Source organism: Siphateles boraxobius, unplaced genomic scaffold (genome assembly GCF_051911475.1).
Source record: "Siphateles boraxobius isolate OS27281-9 unplaced genomic scaffold, OSU_SipBor_1 41, whole genome shotgun sequence".
Taxonomy (NCBI): domain Eukaryota; kingdom Metazoa; phylum Chordata; class Actinopteri; order Cypriniformes; family Leuciscidae; genus Siphateles; species Siphateles boraxobius.
The window spans coordinates 11,052,418-11,080,405 of record NW_027509042.1 but is presented as its reverse complement, the minus strand read 5'-3'; the positions used below and the strand labels follow the sequence as shown (position 1 = coordinate 11,080,405).

At 37.0% G+C, this 27,988-nt stretch overlaps 1 protein-coding gene across 5 annotated transcripts in view; it reads right to left on the bottom strand.

The window, feature by feature from the left end:
- Positions 1–27,988, bottom strand: part of scn8ab (sodium channel, voltage gated, type VIII, alpha subunit b) — a 59,908-nt gene that overhangs the window by 24,180 nt on the left and 7,740 nt on the right. Inside the window, exons 3-17 of one of the 5 annotated variants that reach the window (XM_077198372.1) lie at positions 24,685–24,803; positions 23,220–23,309; positions 21,292–21,420; positions 17,690–17,781; positions 13,913–14,134; positions 13,591–13,654; positions 13,247–13,388; positions 12,552–12,758; positions 12,156–12,431; positions 7,792–8,118; positions 3,783–3,915; positions 3,285–3,523; positions 1,995–2,168; positions 875–1,231; positions 49–525 (exon numbers count right to left, since the gene is read on the bottom strand). In XM_077198372.1, coding sequence (XP_077054487.1) covers positions 49–525; positions 875–1,231; positions 1,995–2,168; positions 3,285–3,523; positions 3,783–3,915; positions 7,792–8,118; positions 12,156–12,431; positions 12,552–12,758; positions 13,247–13,388; positions 13,591–13,654; positions 13,913–14,134; positions 17,690–17,781; positions 21,292–21,420; positions 23,220–23,309; positions 24,685–24,803 — 3,048 coding nt within the window. Of the gene's footprint in view, positions 1–48; positions 526–874; positions 1,232–1,994; positions 2,169–3,284; positions 3,524–3,782; positions 3,916–7,791; positions 8,119–12,155; positions 12,432–12,551; positions 12,759–13,246; positions 13,389–13,590; positions 13,655–13,912; positions 14,135–17,689; positions 17,782–18,025; positions 18,118–21,291; positions 21,421–23,219; positions 23,310–24,684; positions 24,804–27,988 lie in introns of those variants that run through there. The other 4 variants (XM_077198369.1, XM_077198371.1, XM_077198368.1 and 1 more) reach the window with 4 other exon arrangements.

The window sequence follows — 27,988 nt, the reverse complement described above, 5'->3', positions numbered from 1 at the left end:
TGGCGCCAGGTGAATTGACTTTCCTTGAAAGGAACTATGAATACTCACATCTTTGCTATTTTCCACATCCGACTCACTGCTGAAGTCCTCTGTGTTAAGGTTCTCAAAGTCCGACTCTCCCACAGCGATGGGAACCCGTACAGTTAGGTTGGGGTTGTGTATGAAGGACATGGGCTCCTCATCAATCATGTACTTTCCTACGCTGCTACCAATGCCGCTTGTGGTGCCATTACCATTCTTGGGGTAATTCAGATCACCACATTTAATGTCCACACCAGTGTGGTTACCCATGAGGTTGAGTTTTTTGTCATACATGTCATCAAGAGGTTTGTCTTCGTCTTCCAAAGGTTTCTTCTTCAGGACGTGGGCCACCAATAGACGTACGTGAATTTTGAACCAAGCGATACCCTTCTTAATGCGGATCACTGAAATCTGCAGGTTGTTCATCTCACCGTCATCATCTGTGGCTGCCAGATTATCAGCACTGAAAGAGCTGAGCAACAAGGCCAAGAACAGGTTCAGCACCTGATCAAGAGAAAGATCAACAATTTAGCTTTTTATATGTTGCACTTGATTGTAGACTTGAAGCCCACAAGACCATAGACTGTCCCGTTTGTCATTTTTTGGTTCGACCATGCTCAAGATGTGCTCTTGTGTGGCCACAATGCATCCTGGATGCACCCTTTTTTGAAGACTTTAAAATTAATGCGTCATTGTTTCAACAATGTGCAAACCCCAATGAGGCCCAAACTCCTTCTGAACCACAAGATGACATAGGGTACCCTACATGCTTGCAGGACATTTCTTACAATGAGGGAGGAAATAGTGACAAAGAAGCTGAAAGAACTGCAACATGGGAAACTTTAAAACTCACCACCAAGTTTCCAATGACCATCACCATCATGAATACAGTGAGACACATTGTTTGTCCAGCCACCTCCATACAGTCCCACATGGTCTCAATCCATTCTCCGCAAAGCACCCGGAACACAATAAGAAAGGAGTGGAAAAAGTCGTTCATGTGCCAGCGGGGCAGCTCACAGCTCAATGCAATCTTACACACACAGTCTTTATAGCTCTTCCCAAACAGCTGCATGCCCACCACAGCAAAGATGAAGACGATGATGGCCAGCACCAGGGTCAGGTTTCCCAAAGCTCCCACAGAGTTACCAATGATCTTTATCAGCATGTTCAGAGTGGGCCATGATTTAGCCAGTTTAAACACCCTCAGCTGTATGAGAGAGAAGTTTGGGATTCACAAAAGGATTGGAATGAGAAAATATGAGACATTGTACACTACCCAAAAATTTGGGGTTGGAAGGAGGTTTTTTCTTTTTTTCATTTTAATGCTCACCAAGGCAGCATTTATTTGATCAAAAATACAGTAAAAAAGTTATATTGTGAAATATGTGTACAATTTAAATCAATTATTAACATTTTACATTCTAATTTATTAGTCCAGTCGTCAGTGTCCCATGATTCTTCAGATTCAATATGCTGATTTGGTGCCTGAAGAAACATTTCTTATCATTAACAATGGTGAAAACAGTTGTGCTGCTTAATATTTTGTGGAAACCTTTAATTTTTCAATTAATAGAAAGTTGATTAGAAAGAACAGCATTTATTTGTAATAGTTTTTTTTTTTTGCAGCCTTATAAATGTCTTTACTTTCACTTTTGATCATTTTAATGTGTCCTTGCTGAATAAAAGTATTCATTTCTTGACAAATATAAAAAATCTTACTGACCCCAAACTTTTGAATGGTAGAGTATATACAACTATGAATGTCATACCAAATTTCAGTAGTTGATACCAATACCAATAAAACATCACTATTATTGATACCAGATCTAATACCACATTAAAAACGGATATGCTAATATATACAATTAAATATTTATGTAAATATTTAATTGGTAATATCTAATACAATTTTGTACTACTATCTATAATACAAAAACATGTGCATGGATATGTCTTCACTCATAACGCACCAGTCTGAAGGATCTGAGCACAGACAGTCCCTCTACATCGGCCAGCCCCAGCTCCACCAAACTCAGGCTCACAATGAAGCCATCAAATATATTCCAGCCCTCCTGGAAGTAGTAGTATGGATCCATGGCTACCAGCTTTGCAAACATTTCAGCTGTAAAGATACCTGTGAACACCTGAGATAAAAAAAAAAAGTAGACAAAGAAAAATGTCATTCAGGATGACCTTAACAACAATGTTGAAAGAAAATTTTAATTTTAGATTGACATTGTAGATAAATATGTTAGTATCTAGTCCACAGAAAAAAAATAACTTAGATTGGAGGTATATAAACATGTTGGGGTTTGTTTTGTGATAATTACCAGCTATCATTTACTGGAATGCTCCATTGCAAAGACCAGATTTGAACTTTCCTTTAAAAAAATTCAATAAATATATGCTGAACTGTCAATGGGTATGTTTCCTAAATGTAAATATTTCAACCACTGGACATGTTCGCCATACCTTAACAGTTTATCACTGTACTAATACACAGAGCTGCCAGAAATATTAATGTTTTGCTTCCTGTACAAGTGCCTACACATATCTCTCTCAATTCTTCTGTATTTTAAAAATAAAATGTAAAATACTGCTAGACCACTGAATCAGATATAAGAAGGAGGGGATGGGTTGTAGAAGATACTGGAACGATTGCAGAAGATTGGTGTAATGCAGGCTGTATTTTTCAATGTAGGTACATCATATACCAAGGAGCAGACATCAGTGCTACACTGCCAGAGACATAACTTAAAATGGAAATGTGGGACAGGGTCCAGTGTTGCTGCTCAATACAAAAATGAGAAGATGGTTAGGACTGAGAAAGGAAACCATTGAATTTAGGGCTGTCAATTGATTTAAAAATGTAATCAAATTAATTACATGATATGCCAATCAATTAAACCTATGTATATGAGATAAAAGTCCTCATATAAAGACAAACGAAAAAATATATATATATAATTCAAATAAAAAATGGACTCAAAATAATGTACTACTCGTAGTGCAAAACCCGCATTCTGTTCCACTTTTGCTGTTTCTCAACACAAGAATGCATCCTGTATGAATAGCCCCTTTGGGTTTTTGTGGTTAAAGCGCAAAACTTAGAGCAGTAAAATACAACAAAAAGGTCTGCAAATAATCAAATTTAAAAAAAAAAGTATAACATAAGCGCCGTGTTTTTTGAATGCTGTGTCATGCATGAGGCGATTCAAAAATTTTAAAACAGTCAGTGACATTCATCTCCATCTTCTTACCAGGTTTCCAACAGAAAGCACCCCCTCAAATTGTTCTGTCATGGGATAATGCTCCATGGCCATGAAGACTGTGTTCAGCACAATGCATATAGTAATAGCCAGATCTACAAACGGATCCATCACGATGAGGTTGACAATCTCTTTTATTTTTATCCATAGTGGACAACACTCCCATATCAGGAATGTGTTGGAAAACTTATACCAGCAGGGCGGACATTTTCTCTGAGAGTCCTCAAGCTCTGTGAGGACAAAAAGAATAAGGAGAAGAGGGGAATATCAAAATATTGAAAACAGATAGATAGACAGATAGAAGGAAAGAGATAGATAGACAGACAGACAGACAGACAGACAGACAGATAGATAGATAGATAGATAGATAGATAGATAGATAGATAGATAGATAGATAGATAGATAGATAGATAGATAGATAGATAGATAGATAGATAGATAGATAGATAGATAGATAGATAGATAGATAGATAGATGTCACATTATACCTTCCACCAGCGTGTTTGTTACAACCGTCATTGCACTATTGGCTCGCTCTTTCCGACTAAAGGAAGTATTGAGCTGGTCCACTGACACCATTAGAGAACCTGAGTGTTTCCTCTTCCCCTCCACCTCTGTGGTCTGATGACAGGAGTGACATGATGTTAAGAAAGACAAAGATCAATCAAAGATGGAATTTTTTTCATGAACCATGTAACCCATGTCAACACACATGCACAAGCTGACAGAAACACAAGCCCAAACTCATACTCAACTGTATTGTTCCATTTAGCCACTGCTGAATTGTCTGATATATTCCTAAAGTCGATTTTCTCTCTAAATAAAGAATTGTGCCAAAATATTTCTCACACTGAGTTTAAAGGGATAGTTCACCCAAAAATGAAAATTCTGTCAGTATTTACTCACCCTCATGTTGTTCCAACCCCGTAAGACCTTCGTTCATCTTCGGAACACGAATTAAGATATTTTTGATGAAATCTGAGAGCTGGATCACTCCTCCACAGGCTTCTAAGGGATTTAAACTTGCCAGCCCAGAAAAGTTATTAAAGACATCGTTAAAATAGTCCAAGTGACTACAGTGGCTCAATCTCAAGTTTATCAAGCGAAGAGAATACTTTTTGTGCGAAAAAAACAAAACAAAAATAACGACTTTATTTCAACTATTCATTTCCTTGTTGTTGGGCCTCTAGTCAGTTAAACTAGTGTGATTGCGTAGAGCTACGTTACACGTAGGCTCACTATTGGCCGACGCTGGTCATGTGTGTGATGCGTGTGACGTATAACAACAGAAGAACTGCGCTATATCACTAATGAACTGACTCGAGGCCCACAGAGAAGGAAACGAATAGTTGAAATAAAGTTGTTATTTATTTATTTTTTGGGCACAAAAAGTATTCTCGTCGTTTGACAAACTTAAGATTGAGTCACTGTAGTCACTTGGACTATTTTAACGATATCTTTAATAACTTTTAGGGGCTGGCAAGCTTCAATCCCTTAAGAAGCCTATGGAGGAGAGATCCAGCTCTCAGATTTAATCAAAAATATCATAATTCGTGTTCCGAGGATGAATGAAGGTCTTACGAGGTTGGAACAACATGAGGGTGAGTAAATACTGACAGAATTTTAATTTTTGGGTGAACTATCCCTTTTAAACAAACGACTTGCTTTAATACAATAGAATTGGATTCTTGCAAGACAACAGCATATGGACCTACCATAGCTTCCCTCACAGACACTCTACAGTAAGTAGCTATATAATATACATGGTCATACATAACCCTCAATTTAAAATTAAAATTTCCATCCTTTACTTTTATCCACATTATTCCTACGCCTCATGACGCTTTGCGCTAATTATGGGTGTAACTTCCGTTTAGCTGTAAACAATCAGTGAAAGACTAGCTCTATGGACACAATAATACATATATTTTTAAACTGTGTACAATGACATTACATTATTCTGACCATTGAACATTGAACCATTGAAAATTAAAAGGACATTTAAAAGTTTAAAAGCATCAACAAGGTACTTTCAACAGACCATGAATAACCCCAAAAGCGTGAATCTTTCCAAAGCAAAATCGCAAGGTTAAATATCACTGTGGTAATCTGTATTATGTAACATACGTTGCCTTAATAATTTTTTTAGCTAGTCCAGCATTGGATGATGCTATTTCAAAGTTATTTCAGTCATTTTGACTGATAATAAATTGTATTTACCTATGAAAACAAACCTGGAAAGAGACGTGAGGATTTGGGGAGAAAAAAAAGAGAGATTCTTCGTGCATTCCAGTGAATTATTAATGGCATATATCGTAAATTAAATCGTTGAGAACAGACCACAAATGTGCAGAATATTTTGACCTTTTCATTCTATTACAGCGGAATGCAAAAGGAAAAAAGAAAATAATCGTGAGGAAAAGAAAGCAGCGACTGAAAAGAGCTCTTGCCATAGATATTCTTGTTATAACATGTCACGTTAAAATACCAAGTGTTACGGTATTCTCATGTTATTCTTAAATACAACATGAAAGGAAACTGATAGCTCATTAAGTCAAACTGACGGATACGCTTTATTTGTAGGGCAACTTTATGATTTGAAATGTTTCTTTTCAGTCTTTTTGAATGGAAGTTCCCCAAACCAGAAGTGCCACCCATAATTCAAAACGCAGTAAGCTAGTCAGGAATAAGGTGGATACACTAGAACAAAGTATAAATAATTGAAGCCTTCAACAGTGGTTCTCATCCAGGAGGCTGGGGCCCTAAATGTATGAAATGAAATTGTAAATGAAAGATACCTAGCCTATTTTTTTTTTTACTTCAGTTACAAGACCATTCATTCATCACTACCAGCTGCTCAAACGGTTGCCTACTTGTGCTCCAGAGAACATCATCATGCAAGAAGACAATTTACACATTGCTTAAGGTCCAGTTTTCACTGCCATTAGAAAAATCTCTTGAATATCAATTCACTTGGTATTGTTGGTGTTGGTCAAGACAACAGCCCATTTCACATATACAGTCTTTACTGGGAAATTACCACCATCATGTGTGAATACGACCTTTTCAAAAATACAATTCTTCCGCAAAAAAACAACAAGCTTATGCTGCATTCACGCCATAATATCCTCACCTCCCGGTTCACATCCTCAGACTCGGATTTATAGGTTTATATAGCAAAACTAACAACGCCGAAATGAATCTGCAGCAGTCAGGTGGTACAAGTCAATATTCTTTAATTTGTTTAAGTTCATTATTATTCTAATGTTATGTGCTTTGAGAGTTAATTAAGTTAATTAAATGCTTTGCAGACTCTGCTCTGGTTATGCGCGTTCATGTGTTTTGGAGGAGGCATGGAGATTTGGAGATGCTCCAAAGGGTGGGATCTTATGATTTCAAAGCTAGCTTGCTATTGCTTGCCTCTCTGAAATTGCCTTTCCTACCTTTAATTTGCTTTTCTATGCAAAGGTGAGCTAGACGAACATCTGTCTGATGCGCCGCTTCTCACGCTCGAGATAATGCCTTTTTTCCATCCATCAGTGTTGCGGTTCTGCAGTTATTGCATCTTCATCCAGGTGGATGAAGAAAACTGCTCAGCATTTAAAGGTCATTTTTGATGATTGACATCAGTTTACTGGTATTTTGGTACTGATGTGTGAATGGTATCTTACTGTGCTTGTGCAAACAGCAGATTTGTGTATTTACCAGAAAAGTTGTTTTAGTAATTTTACAGTAATTTATCGGAATTGCTATGTGAAATGGGCTAATGTTTATCTGTTCCTTTCAATTTCAAAGTTATTTCATCTAGATTTTACAATGCAATTACTTGAAGGCTGCATGTTCAGTTAAATGTCTGAAACAGCATGCTGTACAGCTGGGTGAAAACTGGGCCCGAGATCATGCTTTCCACACAGGAGGAGAAGGCAAAGAGAGTATAAGGATGTCAATCCACCATGCTATTTAAAATTAGGCAGAATGCTGTTATTGGAAAGGTAAGGATAGGTTTTTCTTGCATCACACTTTTTTTTTGAAAGGTAACAGAGTGGTCCTGAAATTCTGAGAAATTTTTATCAAATAAAATGACAAATTTGATGTTATGGTTGACATGAAGGTGTGGGTTAAGTGTGACCTGAAGAATATTGTAGGTTCCTTATTTAATGTGGTAATGGAATTAGTATGTAAATTAGGTTTAGAGGGGATGTTTTTTGTTTTTTTTTATTGGCCATGCCATTCACAGAGGTAGAGCACTGGCAGGGAGTGGGACTGGTAAGATTGTTAATCAAGACAAGAAGGGAAAAAAGAGACAAGAAGGGAGGAAAAAGGAATCATTTTGGAGTTGAGAAAGAACAGACAGATTAGAAACTCAGTGAAGGAAAGGACAGAGTCAAAATGCGGTAAACGAAAAGGGAAAGAGAGAGGAAAAATCTGAACTGGAATCATAATCGGCCACTTTTGTCATGCCTATACTCTGAACCTGCCCCCTGTGGACGTCCTTACACTGTCATCAGAAGCTGCCTTATCTATTTTCACCTCAGGCAGTAGCCGGCCGGGTCCAGGCCCGATCAGAGACACCACGCCATTGCAGTCCACCGTGCTGTTTCTCTTGCAGCCTGGGTGGGGCGCCAGTGGGTTAATGCGTGAGGAACCCTGGCTGTAGCCGCTGTAGCTGCTGCGCCTGTATGGGACAAAAAGGGAGCCACGACGGTCTTCACTCTCCTCGACCGTGCTGTGCTCATCGTCCGCAAACTCGTTCTCCGAGCCCTTGAAGCTGAATATACTGCTCCGGCGGGACATGAAGGGCGAGCCAGGGATACTCAACAGGGACTGTTAAAAAAAAGAAGAACGTTACACATGTGAATGAGGAATCTTCAGTGAGTGCAAGAAGCCAGAGCAACAGATAAACATGAGAAGAAAAGGACATTTGCATTGCACTGATTTCTTCCATTCTTTTTTCTGAGTGGTCTGCCAACTAGTGATTCTCAGAGACGTGGAGAACAATAACTGCTGACCAAAGTCATTAAATGAATAATTTAACAGCTAACTGCAGGTCACTCCTTGTATTCAGAGAACCCTTGTTCTCTATTCTTTCATAACTCAGAACCCAGTAAAGCTGACCAATGCAAGTCAGCATGAAATCAAAACAGACCGTTTACTGTCTTATATATATATATATATTATTTATGTTATGATTTATTCATTTCATTTCAATATCTCCATGTTTTCCTCTTAAAAGACTTAATATCAGTGTTGTTATTGTTAACTAAGGCACACTAGTACACTATGTGAGTTTAGGTGCTCGCAAGCCCTTGCTTGCACACATTACGAGTCAGTAATCCTGATAATCATGTCAAAGCAGTTGGTACACGGTACGACTTACTGCATGGCGAGCCGGTGGCAATCGTGTGAGCTTTGGCACTAAATGGTGGGAGATGGGAGTTTTCAATATGGCTGCTTTAGCTTCAGATAGAAAAATAAAAATAAATCAAAGACAGCTATGCAAATGACTCTGTGAATAACAGAAAGCAGCATGGTCGTTTTGTTTAACAAAAAACAACTAGAGAGTGCATTTGTGTGTGTCAGTGTATGCGTGTGCTATAGGGTTTCTGGTAGCCTATGTGATGTGGTTTATGATGTATTTATGTATATGAGTTTGGAAGAGGGGTGACCATATGTGCATTTTCCTGAGGGGGAAAAAAAATCGCTTGCGAGCTCCTAAGAAAGCAAAAATAGCACCATGTATGCACGGCTTACAATTTAAACTATTCAAATTCATTATCTAAAAGCTTAAATAAAATATAAATATTAGATGAAAAACTAGAAACGTGGCCTTAGCAACTAACTGAAATAAAATAACTTTAGGTTGAAGTTATAAAAAATAAATTAAAACTAATTATATATATATATATATATATATATATATTTTTTTTTTTTTTTCTTTTTTTTTTTTTACAAAAGCACACAACAAAATGACTAAAATTAAACTAAAATTAGAACTATTAAAATATACAAATAAAAGCTCATTCAAAACATACTATAAAAGTATGTGAATAATACCAAAATAACATTGCTTGAAATGACTTAATGTAACCCAATATGTATTAGTCAACATCTATTTAGCAATTGTTTTTAGCAAACTTGCACTCTCTGACTTCATTCTGGAATATTGCAACACCCAAACTTCACAATCCCATCAATACATTCTTTTCACATTAAATATTTTGTTTCACAGAGAAACATATTATATTACGGTAGCTTAGTGTGTTAACATAAGCACACTCTTGCTCATATACCAAAAAGAAGCAGTTATCCTACTGCAGAACACTCACTTCTGACTAAAAATCACTTCCCATCTGAAATTCACAGATGATCCAAAATGCTAGTTGAGGCCACTAATATTGCAGAGTTCTAACTGTTTGCTGAAATTCACTGATAATGCAGAATGCTAGTTGCTAGCGCAGGCATTTTCACTGCGGTGCGGCTGAAAGCCTTTTCCCTAATGGGGCAGTTGACCACTGCACACTATGTACAGCAGAAGGAGGCCCAAATCTCTCAGCAGGGACTATTTTTCTCAGACCACTCACTGAAAAGAAGTGGGTTGATCTGCTAAAGTGTTGTGACCCCAGTGCTGCAATGCAAAATTCCTACAGAGATTGCAGAGGGTTATTTCAATATCCATAACGATCTCTAACAGTGGCTTTCCATGCTAAATCCAAGGGGGAAAAAACACTACCAGGGGTAAAATGTCGGATCACACGGTAATAATTAAAGTCATGAAACCAGCTTCCAATTAAAGGCAGCGATTTGCCCTAATAAGGCGCTTTTATCCATTATCACAGTGAGGCTGATATGAGCACAATTTGCAGGGTGGGGCACAGGAGTATGACTTCCTGCCTAAGCACACTATATTACTGCTCTCATCAGATGAAAGATTTATAGTGGGTGGTTAAATAATTCACAGGGCCAGTGAAAGTATGGCGCTCCTGTGCCATTCCTCACATCTCTCAACAACAACATACAGATCCCAGCATTTATCTGAAACAGGTGTTCCTACTACCCTCGGGAATGGCTACGTGTTATTCGTTAAACCAGTGAGAGGTGACAATATTAACATGAAAGAGAGATCAAATAAAAGAACACCAGAGCACTAGGTTTGACATGGTTTCGAGTTATTTAACTGAGCTTTTAGACAAGTGTACAATCGTAAATCCATAAGATGCTGCCCAAAGCAAGACAATGAATGAGATGGAAAGAATTACAGCGATAGATAGATGGGCACTGAGCAAGAGCACTTCCTCTTCTTCTGATCTTTGAGTGTAAGGCTGAAGCACTTTGTCTAATCACCCTGGTGATATGGACGATGACTCAGCTGAAAGTGGTAGCGACTGCACAGAGCAGGGAACAGTAGTAGCAAGGGCTGGGCTGGGCTCAACTGGGTTTGTGTTAGCAAATAGCAGAGGTTATTATAGCGGCTTGCTTTTGCAACATAACAAATTATAAAAGAGGCGCATCAGTACAATCAGAGAGCACAGTTGAGCTTTAATCACTCACATTACTAATAAGATACTGTCTATCAAACAAATGCGCTTGGCGAATTCACACGGGACACTGACAAATCGTGATTTGATTTCAATACATGCTATTGCTAGCCGATGGCAAGGGGTATTTATGATTAAGGTGGAAGAGATCTTATTCTAGAAGGGAGTTTATTGAATAAAACATGCAAAAGCCCCAGTGTGCAAGATGAGTCATTTTCGATGAATATTTTTGGTCAATTTTCCCATATGCATAACATATCTATGTAATTAAAGGAGCATTTCATAGCTTTTTACTTATAAAAATCTTTAAGATAGAGTTTTCATTTGTACATTTATGAGCCAACCATAATGTAATAGAAAGAATGACACATTAATGTCCACCACGGTTGCCTCTATCAGCATGTAGGCTCAATTGTGTGTGGAGGAGTCGAGTCCGAATTGGCGCGAAAATTCACAAAATGTGACGTCTTGCGCGTTCTCGTCTACTTGGGCTTACATCCGGCAATCGCTAGCAGTAAGTAGCGTTAGTGTTTCAAATGGACTCTGCGGACGGAAAGAAGCGATTTCGAAACGGTTAGAAATTTCAGAACCTACGCAATGCTCCTTTAAGTTAAGTAAGTAAGTAAAAAATAAAAATAAAAGTTGCGCACTGTGAATTTTTGTGCAGGTTTAAAATAAATTTTATATATTTGGCCCTGTAAATAGTCAAAATGTTTACTGATTTGTTTGTTAGTTACATTAGTTACATTTTAAATGGTCCTGTGGTGTAACAATTTGTTTTTAAATATGACTTATCCATATAACATAGGTTAATATAAGGTCATAAAATCTGCATGCATAATAATAATAAGAAGAAGAAGAAGAAAATAATAATTTTAGATGGAGTACAGCTTGTAGTACAGATGACATGTCAACTACCGTATATCTGGTAAAAGTTCTTCTGAAAATGCCTCATTGCTATCAGACATGGAATAAATGCCACAATGATGAATGAGGTCTTAAAAGGCTGATTAAATTTTGATATAGTTAGTTACACACATGAAATGGTCAACTTAACAATGACAAAAAATAGGTCAATAGTTTTTCAAAATAACAAAAAGAAAATATTTGTATAATGACAACAAAGAACAACACCTCTTATATTCATTTCACCTTAGTGTTCTTATCTAAAGTCTGAATGAACATAATAATGATGATCTCCTCTTCAAGAAATTCACTGTATCTATCATTGCCTAGCCAGACATATCATTTAACATTTAACATGAGACATGAATCATGCGGACTGTGTGTTTATGTGGGCTTCTGTGGAAATAACCCCGCTCTCACCTGGTTCATGATTGAGGCCTTCCGCCCAAGCCTGTTGTCTCTGAAGCGGAAGCGGCTCCTCTTGCTGCCGTCATCAGATTCTGACTTGACCACCTTTTCGCTGTCACCCTTCTCCTCCTGTTCTTTCTTCCACTTTTTCTTTCTGTTCCTTCGCTCCTTGGCACTCTTAGAGCTCAGCTTGGACACCTCAGAGGAACTGCGGGAGAGATGCCCTCCCCCATCATCCTCAACGGCATCTTCAGATACTGTACCGGCCGAGGTTGCCATGGCATTGGCCTAGTGATGAGGGGCAAATGGACAAGAATGAGAACAAAAATTGAGAAATGAAAAAGAACAAAAAAGCACATCGCAGAATTGACTAATTCAGCTTGTTATATGCATGTACTTGTGTACTACCTGTGCATCCTCCTGTTGTTTCTTCAGCTGTTCCAGCATAGCTTTGAACTCAGCCTCCTTTTGTTCTGCCTCCTCCATTGTGGCCTGGTTCTGTTCTTCATAAGCCATGGCCACCACAGCCAGGATCAGATTCACCAGGTAGAACGAGCCCACGAAGATCACAAGTACGAAAAAGATCATGTACGTCTTCCCCGCAGCTCGCAGAGTCTAAGAGAAAGAAGGGCATAGCTCCCATAATGGTATTTGAATATGTTTTTGAGTATTGTAGCATAATACCATACTACTTTCTGTAGGATGCAGTATGTTCACTGTGTGCTTTATCAGAGGCATGTACAGATGGTGGCCTGATCCACCCCTAAAATCTGATTGGCCACCCGAAACTTCTAAACTATGATTGTTTACCTACCTCAGTGGGCAGACCTTGAATAAAACTTCACATAATAACCTTGGTTTATATAGGAGTGGGAAGAAGTGTTAAGATTTGACAGTTATTCAAGTCAATTCTATTAACTTGACTTTGGCTGTTTCTAAATAAAAATGAACAAAAAAAAATGTGTTAGCTAGTGAGTAAAAACTGGAAGTAATATAAAACTAGAAAAAAAATTGTATCCAGTTCATCAAAAAATAAACTGGTGTGATATGGAACAGAAGTAGTAAATAAAAAAATAACAATGGTGAGAGGAATGAATGCACACCAGTTGGTACAGATTCTCCCAGAAGTCTTGTGTCATGAGTCGGAAGAGAGCAAGAAAAGCCCAACCAAAGGAGTCAAAGCTAGTGTAGCCGTAGTTTGGGTTGCGTCCAGCCTTCATGCAAGAATAGCCCTCCGGACACCGCCTACACAGACACACACACACACACACACAAATACTATACCACAAATATTTTTGTGCTTTTGTCTTTAACGGATCATACCATGAAGTGAATCAAGTGTGCTATTATTTGGAAATAAATATTCAGATTTTACAATTTAGATTTAAATAACATTAAACAATTTTTGCTAATTTAGTGGTGTGTATGTTATGTGTATGCTCTTCACCCTGAATCTGAGCTGTTTCCACATAGCAGCGCATCCAGCATGCCTGGCAGGAAGTAGAAATTTGCTGAAACAAGAGGAGATACTTGTAAAACATGAAAACCATGCCTGAAATCACCAGAAATTCGTCTACTAGTTTTTGTATTTTTTTAAATGCAATTTATAGTTCTTTTGATTTATTATGAAAAGGTTGTAAAAACTTGTTTTGTAGAAACTGCACTGTAGAGACAATCAAACTGAAAAAATATAAAAAAGCTGAAAGCAGCACTGTTAGACGCTACTGCATGAGCAACTACCCTAAGTAGTCAGAGCTTTGTCTACTTACTGTCATTCATGATGTATTCATCGAAGTCAAAGCCTTTGCTCCCATTGGCCAGGTAGGATTCAGTTGAATTGACTGGCCAGATGACACACTTTTGCCGAAGATTACCCATAAACAGCTGTAGACCGATGAGGGCAAATACACTCAGACAGAACACTGTCAGAATCATCACATCTGACAGCTTCTTCACTGACTGGATCAGAGCTCCCACAATGGTTTTCAGCCCTGTGAGAAGATGAGGAGACAAAGGCAACAAGGAATATACAGTCTGCCACAAATGCCTTTTTTGTGATAATGCTCATATCTGCGAAGGAACACACACTAGTACTCACACTATTAACCATTAAAAAAATCTTATGAGATTCTACACTTGTATACTGTTAGTGGAACAAACAAAAATATACATAAATGCACAAATTCTTTCACACAATTTGTGATGTAAATTTTTTCCTATAAGTCTCACAATATACATTTACATTTTATGCTGTTTTTACTAGTAAATATTTAATAGAATCATTCACTTATTTAACATACACTTCTTTTCAAAAGTTTGGGGTCTGTAAGAGTTTTCATCTATTTAATAAAAATGTATTAAAGCAGTAATTTGGTGACATATTACAAATTTAAAATAACGTTTTATATATATATAAGTAATGTTTTAATATATTTTAAACTGTTATTTATTCCTGTGATGGCAAAGTTTAATTTCAGCAGATCCTTCAAAAGTCATTCTAATATGCTGATTTTCCCCTCAAGAAACATTCCTTATTGTTATCCTCAATGTTGAAAACAGCTGTGTTTATTCATATTTTTGTGGAAACCGTATATCATATCTTTTAGGATTCTTTGATGAATAGTAAATTCAAAAGAACAGCATTTATTTGAAAAAGAAAATGTTTGCATAAAAGTCTTTACTGCCACCTTTGATAATTGAATGCATCCTTGCTGAATAGTCTGTCCTTTCTCATTTCATTTTCTTTAAAAAAATTTAAATAAATGCACCTTACTGTCCCCAAATTTTTGAACGGCCGTAGTGTTCAGTTAACATATATGAATAAGAAAAACAATTCTTCAGATCAAATATTCAAGCAATAACACTATAAACCTACTTGGTTTCCTTAACTTTCTATCACACATACACACACATATCGTAAGCAATAATAGTGTGGTTTGTTCATATAAAACCATGATTTACATTGAACAGGCAGTTTAAAGAGCCTCTTGTCTCCTCAGGGCAGATGCACACAAACTGTGTCTATCTCCATTAATAGAAATGCATTCATTTTGCATTCATTTCAAATCAGTTAACCATTTGAATTTATGTATAACACACTGATTTATAATTTAAATTAATATAATACTATAAATCATACCAGTTCATTATGTCAACTGAAAAAAATATTATTATTTCCTCATTTCTGGTCTGCCAAAAGAAGTCTGATAAGTTGTGGCTGAAGTAAGTATTAGTATCCTCAATAATCACATGACTTTCATGACTTATGATGTATCATTCATGTTTCAAAAACCATTTGTGAGCTCAACTTTTGAGCACAAAAAGAAAGTTGATACCATTTATTTGCTTTTTAATGCCATAAATTTCCTTCTGTGTAGGAGCTCAGGCTTTCAAATGAAGTAGTTGCCAATATAATGAACAGGATTCTGTGGAGACTACTGGTAAAAAGATTTCCAAAAAGTGCACATTTACAGTTTTCTCAGGGCAGTTTGTGTGGAGATCTTGAAGAGACACAAGGAACCGTCTTTAAACACACATACAATATTCAACACATATCAGCAAAATGGACACTGCTTGAAGAGAGCGGCGCCATACAAACAGTATGCAGAGAGCCAACACAGAGAGAGGAAGAGGAGAGGACAGGCAAGGGGAGGAAGGGCATGCAGGTCATTTAAACGCCAAGGCTGAAGGCAGCAACATCATCATCTTTGCTTTATTACCATGGTGTCAATGTCTGTTTAACCAATCATTCTTTTCCAGAGAATGTGTAACCCCGTCTTCATTTCTCAGCTAATCTCTTAGCTAAGAGAAACCAGGTTAATAAAGAAGTCATTCTCTATTCTAAATACTCACATGTGGGGTCTACAACAATGTGAGTGTGTTTAACGTAGCTGAGTGTGATTGTGTGAGGGAAGCTAGTGAGTAAACATAGCTAATCCTGATCTTTCGCCTTCCTGCAACAATGCGTGCATACAAACAATTCTTCTTACATCTTCTGATGTCTCTGTTTTACTTTCCACTCCGAGTTCTTCAAAATAAGAATAGGGAGGGAGTTACAAAACAGTAACTTTACCAAAAAAATGAGGTAAAAAATATATAAATCTACATGTGTGTAAAGGATGCAGAAATTTGAATAAAGCCACTTGTTTAAAAATACAAAAAACAGAATAAAAGAAAGACAAACTAAAAAAAGCAGGTGTCTTCGAAAGCATCATGCAGCAGAAATGTGTCAAACTAGGCTTGGCAGTCTCAGTGAGTACGCTACCCATAAACCATTGCTTCATGACACATCACATCAGCTTCTTTTGGACAAACTCTGATGAGATGTTCATCAAAAAACAGACTAGGATGTAATGCACATATAAATGTTGCTATGCTTTTACGATGTCCATAGGTTGAGTTTTATGTTGTCTGCTTAGGGTCCTGTAACTAAAACTCAACACAGCAAAGAAAAGACATCTGGCCTATGCTGTTTTACACTCTGAGGCTGGATATTTTCAGTATAGAACATAGGGCAGCAATCTTAAGTTTTTTTCTTTTTACACAGTTAATTATTATTTTTTTAACATGGGTCGGTTGAGTAATAAGAACTGTATTCTGTGTCTACATGTACTAAACTAGAGTACTACACTCTTAAAAATAAAGGTTCCAAAATTGATTTTTTCACAGCGATGCCATAGAAGAACCATTTTGGGTTCCCCAAAGAACCTGTCAGTGTGCATTTTCTTTTCTCTATTCTTTACAGTGGTAAAAGGTTCTTTAGACTATCAATTTTAATAAATCTAAATAACCTTATTACCACTATAAAGAATAGAAATGTGCAATAGAATGGAACCAGAGATGCCAATAAAGAACCTATACTTTTAAGAGTGTAAACTGCATAATAGGAAATGTGATCTCCAAACTGGAAAATCCAGTTAAAAGCTTAAGGTGGTTTGAAACATGATACCTGGTTTCCAAACTGGCCATGAATTGGTCCCAGAGTCTTAAACTGATTGGTCGGCCATCTTGGACCAACAAACAACCAGCCTGACCACCTTGAACCAACAGGGCCTTTGAAGAAAGTTAGCCACCATCTGTTAGTCCACCTAAACCAGTTACCATGTTCCAAAACACAGCTATGACCTTAAAGTGGATTTTCCAGCAGGGCAAGATGCATATTTGAGGTATTCCCACTACTTTTCGTCATAACAGCTAACATTTATAACACGTCGCCGTTGACATAAATGCAGTTTTTGATCAATAAAGACCTTTTATTCCCAGTTTACTGGAGGGGCATGTGATTTTTCTGCCATCACTGATTTGACTGCAGACTGCAAAGCCTATCAAAAATGTATCACTACCATTTTTGATCGTTTGTGTATTAAAACATAAATTGAACATAAAAGAATTCTTCCTGCAGCATCCTCTCGAAAAAGTACAGCAAGTCAAGTAAAAAAAAAAAAATAAAAAAAAATAATAATAACAGTAGTAGTAATACTGGTAATAATAATAGTTTGCATCGGCGTGGGAAGCAGCTCAGCCTTCGTGTTTAAATGCGTTCTCACCTGGTATGACAGAAATAGTTTTGAGAGCTCGTAGAACCCTGAAGGTTCTCAGGGCTGACACATTCCCGAGGTCCACAAACTCTGTTACATATCTGCAACAAGGGAGGATCACACACAGAACAAACACCATGACACAACACACACACACAACACCACAACACGTACGGCACACCACTACCACCAGCACCACCACTGAACTGGGAGGAAGACATCACGCAAAGCCTGTCTAACGGGAGAAGAGAGAGAAACGAGCGGAGGAGGAAGGAAGAGACAGGAGTGTGAAAAGAGAGACAGCGAGCGGCGCCCTCTGTTGGCCCTGATTGATGCTGGACTTACCTGGGATCACAGCAACAGTTTTCAAAGCCCTCAGCACCCTGAATGTGCGCAGAGCTGACACATTGCCTAGGTTTACAAACTCTGTAACATACCTGCAGAATGGATCGCAACAAAGTTACCAGAGAGAGAGGAGAGTGAGAGGATGGAGAGGAGAAGAGATACAGGATGAAAAAGCAGTGAAGGAAGATGATGATTCACAAGATAAATTAAGTATAGTAAAAATATATCACATAAAAACAATGTTCCAGGTTCCATGTTTCATCTCAGAATTACTGTAAATACAAGTTTCAGACTAGAAAAAAACATTTGCATTTTCGTTGAACTTGAAATCGCAGGTCCAAAACTCTGAAAGATCTCTCACTTGACATAAATTGAATGAATAAGATTTTTAACATTTTTGAAAGAAGCCTCTTATGCTTACCAAGGCTCATTTATTTGATACAAATATTGTAAAAACTGTAATATTGTGAAATATTGTTCCAATTTAAAATAACTGCTTTCTATTTTAATATACTTTAAGATGTAATGTATTCCTGTGACGAAAGCTGAATTTTCAGCATCATTACTTCAGTCCTTCAGAAAATCATTCTAATATGCTGATTTGGTGCTCAAGAAATATTTCTTATTATCATCAATGTTGAAAACAGTTTTTGCTGCTCAATGTTTTTTGTTGAAACCAAGATATAGTACCATTCAATAGTCTGAGGTAAGAAATGTGACAGTAAAGACATTTATAATGTTACAAAAGATTTCTATTTTTGTTAAAGCTGTTCATTGAACTGTCAATTCATCAAAAAATGCATCACGCTTTCCACAAAAATATTAAGCAGCAAAAACTGTTTTCAACATTGATAATAAGAAGAACAATTATTAATAATTTAGCACCAATAATAACTGATAATAATTTAAAACATATTGAAATAGAAAATTGTTATTTTAAATTGTAATAATATTTCACAATATTATTTTTTTACTGTATATTAATCAAATAAATGCAACCTTGGTCTGCATAAGAGACTTCTTTTAAAAACAGAAAAAAAAAATTTATTCCATATAGAGGTGGATTAATGTAACGATTAAATTATTTGCAACGCCACACATGGATCCATGGCATTATGAGCATTTCCTTAGAAACCAATTATTTCTGAAGACAAGGACTTGAATGGCTCCAATTACAATCTTAGAGTTGCTATCTTGTAATTACAGTAATTTCGACACAATGTGATCCCAGCGTAAGAATTTAAATCTTGTGCCCATAGTCTTGTAATAGCATTACTGTATACACAGTTTTCCTGTTTTAACAAATTGAAGTTTAAATTATTTTCTGTGGTAACTGACAAGATTTTGCAGATACAGTCCATTGAGCTTTCCTTCTATTGAACCCGGAACATTTCTTTACTGCCAAAGTAAAAATAATCAAACATGAACAATATTCAGATTCTGACAACATGTCATATAGAATTCATGATACATTTTATACCTGGAAAACAAAAACACATTTAAATCTTGTTTAAAAATAGTTATTTCACCATATTCTCAATTTGAGAATTTAACTTTTTAGGCAAGGGTTGTCTTTGATGAAAGATGAAAATGAATAAGATCTTGAATAAGATGAAAATGGCTGCCCTCCAGAGAAATGGATGAATGTAGATATGGACAGAAAAGGTGCGATGAACAGACGAATCAAAGTTCAGAAAGAAAGAGAGTGTTATGACACACAGTATATATGTACACACATAAACAGAGGTATAAGCACAGACATTGTCATCTTTGAGCACTGAACTCCCATCTACCACCTATGAGAGGCAGGACACAAGCCTCTGTCTCTATCACGTAAGACCACAGACACACACACACTCTTTTGTGCAAGCATGACATCAAGGATCAAAAGTCATCTTATGACCTTAATAAAGGTCATAGTATCGATTAATCATTCAATTTCAAACTGTTCTAACACCTCTACTGTGCAAAACTATCATTGTCAGACTGTCAGAATGTTCATGCTTCTTAAAGAAGTAGTTCAGTTTTTTTAAAAACTTTTGCTGATACTCACCCCCATGTCATCCAAGACGTCCATGTCTTTCTTTCTTCAGTCGAAAAGAAATTAAGGTTTTTGATGAAAACATTCTAGGATTTTTCTCCATATAATGGATTTCATTGGGTACCAAACGGTCCAAGGTCCAAATGACAGTTTCAGTGCAGCTTCAAATGGCTTTAAAATGGCTTGTTAATTTTGAACGAGTCTTTTTTCGAGTCATTTCGTTCATTAAACGAACGAAATGACTCGAAGAAAGATTTGTTCAATTTGATGAACGAGTTCGAACAGGAGAGTCACGAACGTGCATCACAGAACAGAGCAAGGCGAGCATTTGTGCCTATAAAACTTTTTTTTTTTTTTTTGAAATGGCCGATTGTTTCGACATTTGAAGCTGCACTGAAACTGTCAATTGGACCTTAGATTGTTTGGTACCCAATGAAGTCCATTATATAGAGAAAAATCCTAGAATGTTTTCATCAAAAACCTTAATTTCTTTTCGACTGAAGAAAGAAAGACATGGACATCTTGGACTTCTGACGGAGTCAGAGCGACGGAGTCAGAGTCAGAGCTTCTTTGTTCTTGTTTCAAAGAAAAGTTTAACTTCAAATCATCCAGAGTCGCGGCCAAAGCCGAATCGAAAGACCGCTGTTCGCCAGCAACAGCAGCCATTCTTTGTTTTCAAGTAGCAGTGAACCGTCGCAACTCTGTCGTCATTATGTTAAGCCCGCCCGCCGACTCTATACATGATCTGATTGGCCTGACCAGTTTTTGGTTTTTCCAGCTCGAAAGTCAACGGAGAGTTGATAGACCCCACTGGCTGCAAAATCATTTTTGCTGCCGTTAGGGTGCGTCTAGATTTCTAGGCAAAAACTGCCCTATAATCAGTGCAGAAGCTTGCCTTTGTGAGAAAGTGAGAAAGTACCAGAAAAAGCGCAGAGCCCATTTCAAATTGCTACACATAGTATAAGGATTGAATGCTAAAGCTGTTATTTAATTTTTCGTCAGCTTATTTATTTTATGATTTATTTTCTAATAATTTTATTAGATAATATCACCATATTGCTTGAATTTAAAGTTGGGACCAACTGAGGCGCCGCTATAGTCTAAAAGTCAATGCTGCACAGAAGAGTGTTATGCACCTGTAATCATTGCATGCAAAAACAGATTTTAAGTGCAACATTATCGAAATGTTCCATTAATGTTTGAATTACAAAAGGATTATACTTACGCCATTGAGATGACCATGAAATCCAGCCAGTTCCAGGGGTCTCTGAGGAAGGTGAAGCCATCTATACAGAAACCTCGAGCCACAATTTTTGTGAGTGACTCAAAAGTGTAGATTCCTGTGAAGGTGTACCTGATAGAGTGCAATAAAATGAATGCATATAAATAAATCGTATGCTTAGATTTAAAAAAAAAAAATATTTAATTGATACTTTTTATTCTTAATTAAAATATCGGTTTGTTTATAAATAATATTTCTCTCTCCCTCACTGACCTTTTTTTTTACTGTTCATTACGCAGTGCATTATGGTATCTGCTACAGCACAGAAGGCACATAAATGCTGCCTTAGAATTTAACCTTTTAGTGTCTTAGGAGGCTGTATAATTAATAAGATGTCCTATAATGCTGTTTTTATAGGCAGCTCATTAGGTTTTGGAACCAAGCTTACTATTGGTTAAGAACTCCCACAAAACTCCATCACCCCCAGTTACCCCAAAAATAGACCCAGCGATTTTTAGGACTGGCCAAATTTCCAAGTGGAGCTTACACCGTCTTCAGCACTTCCTTCCTCCTAGCCAGTCATTAGCCTGTCACTGGGCTAACAATTTAAGCCCAGCTTTACAAGCACTCACACTGGAGTGGTTGCTGGTTCAGAGTTTAAATTTATGATCTTTGAACTTCTAACCATTTTTGCTATAACAATTTTATTATTAAATCTCTGCGCATGAATCATAAATAACATTACAGTCACATTTAGAAGAGAATAGAACAGAATAGAATAGAATAGAATGGGGATGTGCACAAGTACTCCAGTACTCAGACCTGACAGCGACGTTCGATCATGAAAACGTTGATCGCCGTGACTTTAAAGTCATCTTGAAATCAAAATTAACCCTATTTACTTTGTTAGAGCTCATTACTAGTCTTGTGGTGAACGATTAATCAGTGTTAAATTAATACACAGAAAAAAAAAGTTTGTCGTGGTAATCTTTAATCAAAATTTGCTTCCGCTCTGGAATGGCGTTCCTTCCCTGATGATGTCAGTTTGACGGCATGGGTTGAATATCCTTAACCACTCCCCTCCAACCGTCAGTCTGCGATGAGCGAGGGATGAAGAGGAGGCGCGCTAAAGTAAAACCCCGCCCTCTATTCAATATTACGTTTCACTTGGAAAAATGTCACAACACTGAAGTAAAGTCAGTTGCAAATTCCGGTTCATAGGGACTTTAAAAAATATATTTCTGTTTTGTATGATTGGGGCATTTTGGGCAGTACCTGAGGTCTGCTAGGTTAGCATTAGGACACCAGGCAATCCAGACTGGTGAAATAAAGTGAAACTATGGATTTGAAAGTGCGCAGTGATGCCTGGAATCACTTTGAACATGTTATTTTTTCTCATATGTTTTCAACAGTAAGCCTGTTTTTTCATTAAAATGGTTTCTCGTCATGGCTTCAAAAACGCGCGGGCAAAGAAAGTAGATGAAAATACAATTAAGTGTAAGATGTGCAGCGCCAATCTGCCATTTACTGTATATAACATTATAATGCGCACACTAAAGAATGTTGTGAATTCTTTGTACTTTAGTTGTCCGTGTTTCAGCATGTTGTTACGGGAAGAGTGCATCCACAATGGGAATAAGACTTTCTGGCTAGCACGTAACTAGTTCAAGTTCACTTGCATTTGCGTCCTTTTGTGCAGATAGATGTTTCTTTTTTAAAACATTGATGGATTATTGATATAGTGTTATTTTTCCAGTCATATTTTCATAGACATATTTTCAGGTCATATTTTTATTTTTCAACATTAATTTTCATGACAGTGTTTTAATTAAAATATTTTTATTATCGCCATGACGGACACGCCCCTGCCCCGCACACCCCCACCCCCCAAGAATAGAATAGAATAGAATAGAATAGAATAGAATACTTACTCTACTTGTTTGGACCATTCTGGAGGATTGCTGAATGTCATGAAGACACAATTTGTCAAAATTGTACACATGATGATCATGCTGAAAACTGTAAGAAGTAGTTAAGGAAATTCTAAGGTGATGTCATAAATATTGATTAGATATCATAACTATGAAGGAAAAAGGGACATCAATACAAAATCCGAATAATTCAGGATGTTATGTAGCAAACTCTGGGGTCAGAGGTCAATTGTTGGTTGAAGACATAGGCAGTTCCTCCTATGAGGAGTAGGATGTTGTTAACCTCCATATAATTAATGGCCTTTAAAATCACCGTCTGTATCACAGCATTATGAGCTTTCATTCGGAACTCTTTTTCTAAATAACGTTTAAAGTTTTTTTTGGCTTTTATTATGAATATGTCAGCCTTAATGTTATATATAAGCTGGTGTGCTCCAAAACAATGACAAAATTCGCATTTAGAAGATGTAACCATTCAAAACTTACATTCTCTCACTTCCGCCAATATGGATTCAATGATTTTGATGACATCACTGCACTTCAGCTTCTCATCAGGTTTTCAGTCCAATCAAATGCTCTCTAGAATCAAAACCGTCCCGCCCCTAAATTATAAATAGATGGTGAAGCTGCAGCTAAAATCGGTCACTTGTTCATACATTTACTGTTTTCTACATGGTGAACATAGTGCACTATATAGGGGATAGGGAACGATTCAGACTGTAATTGAACTGTAAATCAGCTTTCCATTGGGGCGAATGAAGTCTGTTTTCACGTTAGTGTCCCTGCTCCAGTCCAGAGACAAGATAGTACAGAGCGGATCATATGTGCAAGTTGGCGCAGACCAGAAAATGTATCGAACATTTGAATTCTGCATAGAATACTATATTTTAAAGCAATATGGAGGAGATTAGGAGGAGAAATGGTTAGAGATTAAGAGGAAACTGCGGCTTTATCGAGCTCTGGCCAAGCAGTGATATAAACTCAATGCTATTGACTATTTTTAAAAAGGGGAGGAGCTGTTCGATATGTCACCCCCCGTCTTGTTTCATTGGAAATTACGTCTACACATTGAATAATGCTGCGTGATTCAAGTCATTTCAGTGGGCCTTTAAGTACATTTACATTTACATTTATGCATTTAGCTGACGCTTTTATCCAAAGCGACTTACAATTGCTATACATGTCAGAAGTCGCAGGCCTCTGGAGCAACTAGGGGTTAAGTGTCTTGCTCAGGGACACATTGGTGTCTCACAGTGGATTCGAACCCGGGTCTCTCACACCAAAGGCATGTGTCTTATCCTCTGCGCTATCACCACCCCCAAGTGAAATAATTTAGGTGAAAAACCATGTACTGTGATACAGAGGATCCAATAAATAAATAATAATAAAGCATGGAATGCAGATCGAAGCACAATCATAATAACATGGACATAATAACATGTTTGGAGCACTGAAAAAAGGATATGAGTGTATCAAAATTTTAATTGCTATTCGCCTGAATAGGTTAAAAGGACTAATGATATATAACGAGGGCGTGGCACTGAACCGGAAGATAGTTTTTCCTTTGTTAAGAACTATAAAGGTCTGGGGAGAAAAAGAAGAAGGGGAGAAAAAGAGAGAGGAAGATATGTTAGCTATATAGATCTGTCTTTATGGTGAGACAGCACAGTCATTCACAAAAAAATTACCAAGATGAGAAATTGCAATAAACAACATACTGTATATGACAGGTTAACATGACAAGAACTTTGACTTTATCCAAAAATTACAGCTGCATTCAAAATAAACTATGCAAAATGTATACAATATCTTAATACACCTACATAGCATTTTCTCACAAAATAAAATAAAATAAAATCACATTCAGGTCAAAGACCATTTCTTAATCAAGCCTATTACAAAGCAAATGGGGATTTATTTACACGGATTGAGCTAAAACAACCGCAGTGAGTTCTGGCAAAGAGATGGCCCTCTTACAGGAACTCAAACTGTAATACTAACGCTAATGCTAACCGCTAACACTGCGATCCATCAGAAGCAGAAGTGCTGACTCCAGATAGTGTGTGTGGGACAGGGAAAAGAGAGAGGGAGGGGGAGGGAAGAAAGGAAGGAGGGTGGGTGGGTCAAAAGCCCTGCAAAGCTCCTTTTATCCTACATAATGTAAGAAAAGAGACAAGAGAACCTTCATTCAAATCCTCATCACTGAAACCACATGAATTCAGGTCATTCCAAGTGCACACACACATATACAGTACAGACTTAATGTCAAACAAGTAAAATTCGGTGTTTACATCATATGTTTATTAATTTGTTTATTATATTTATTTATTATTATTATATTTTTTTATTTAATTAAATTATTTATTTATTTTTGCCAATGGGGTAAAAAAAACGTATCCATATTTATACTTAAATATATTATTAGAAAAGTCTTAATATCTTATGTAATTTTAATTATATATCTTATTAAATTCTTAAAACCTTTTGCATTTTTTCTTCAAATAAATTTCTCTTGTTTTAAGGATGTTTAGAGATTTTTATTGGAAAACAAGACAAAATACTAATTAAGACAATATTTCTTTAACCCTGTGATACACACATAGAATAGTCTTTTTATGATACACAAAACACCACTAAAGTCACTCATGTTGGGTTCCATGTTTATAGGGACATTACATAGACATAATGATTTTTATACTGTACAAACTATATATTATCTCCCCTAAGCCTAAACCTACCCATCACAGAACATCAAAAAATAGGATACTGCCATCTTTGTTGATTATTAGATTATTACATAATTTAGGGTATACCTGAACCCACACACACACACACACACACACACACACACACACACACACACACACACACACACACACACACACACACACACACACACACACACACACACACACACACACACACACACACACACACAGTCGAGTGGATGAGAATCTTCCTGAAATCTAATTAGATTAAAAATAGACATCTGTCTGAAGGAGGACAAAATGAACGCCCTAACCTCAAAGTGTCCCGATCTCTCTCTATTTCTCCATCTCCTTTTATTCACTGTATTTCTCTGTGTGTCTGTCTGTGCCTTTAATCATGTCAAAATCCTACTTAACAAAAGTACCGCTTAACAAAATCATCATTTAAAAGATATAGCGTATGTCAGAGAGAAAACGCTGTGTCGTCCTTCTGAAGACAGCTGTCATTTTGAGGCACAGGATCCCAAAGACTGTCACACTAGCAAAAGCTGCGAACCGCCCAGAAGGCTCCATGTGTTACTGAATACTGAGCACTGGTTTCCCCAGAGTCTCTCTCTCACACACACATACACACACTGCGACAGACTGTGGGCTTCCTCCGCTGGCGGGAGCTCCCACTCTCACAATGCTGCACTCTTCACCGAGGACATAGCTGCAGCTCTCAATATCCTGGCCTAAAAATACAAAAGACATTTTTTTATCTTTTCTAAATCTTCATATTTATGAGCATCATGTTTATCACAATGTTAAAATGAGTGTGACAAACACATGATTTCCATATTAATTTCACAGCAAGTGTCATCAGGCCAAAACAGTTCTATCCAAATAACCCACGATCATAACACTAGTATAGTGCCAACTGTGACTTCAACCCTTTGTCCTTGTGTCTATAAAAGACCAGAGATTTTGCACGATCACACTTATGCAGATGATAATGTGGATACATGTGAGCGCAACAAAAACATGCTACGAAAACACGAAGCTCAAAGTTCACGTACATGTGATCACACCCTTATGTCAACACCTGCATACACACAATGCAGCCTATTGGACTTTCCTTCTGACAGCCTAAGTGATATGCTGCAAAGCTACTGAAAATTTCATCATCTACAGAGAAGAGAGCCAGAGAGCCATGAAGATGTGGACAAGAGCTCAGGGAACTGCTGCGGGGGAGGTGGATGAGGTAGGGAGAGAGAGAGAGAGAGAGAGAGAGAGAGAGAGAGAGAGAGAGAGAGAGAGAGAGAGAGAGAGAGAGAGAGAGAGAGAGAGAGAGAGGGAGAAGGGGTGGGGGGGTTCAATAGTGGAAAAAACTGGATATAGCATCACTGTTGCACTTAGCTCCAAGTACATCCGATCTACTCGAATGCACTTACTGTAAGGACTCAAATGACCAACACCCCCATCCAAATGCTAACCAACACTTCTCAGTCTTAATTTAATACTTTCAAGATGCACCAAAATCTATCTATCTATCTATCTATCTATCTATCTATCTATCTATCTATCTATCTATCTATCTATCTATCTATCTATCTATCTATCTATCTATCTATCCATCCATCCATCCATCCATCCATCCATCCATCCATCCATCCATCCATCCATCAAGAGAGTGAAAGTTGGCATGGTATAACTGATAATATTCTTAGTATTGCCAAAGGCAGTTAATAAATAAATACAAGAAATCAAGAAAAAAAATTCAAGGAAAGAGGTAAAGAGGTAATAAAATTAAATAACAAAACAAAATAGGGTAATAATATAGATACAAAATATGGTCTTAACAAATATAATCATTGTAATAATAAACAATCCATTAAACTACATACTTATCTAAAATAATAATAATAATAATAAAATGAAACAAAATAAAATAGGGTAATAATATATACAAAATATGGTATAAACAAAATAATCACTACTCATGGTAATAATAAACAATCCATTAAACTATTTACTTATCTAAAAATAATAATAATAATAAAAAATAATAAAATGAAACAC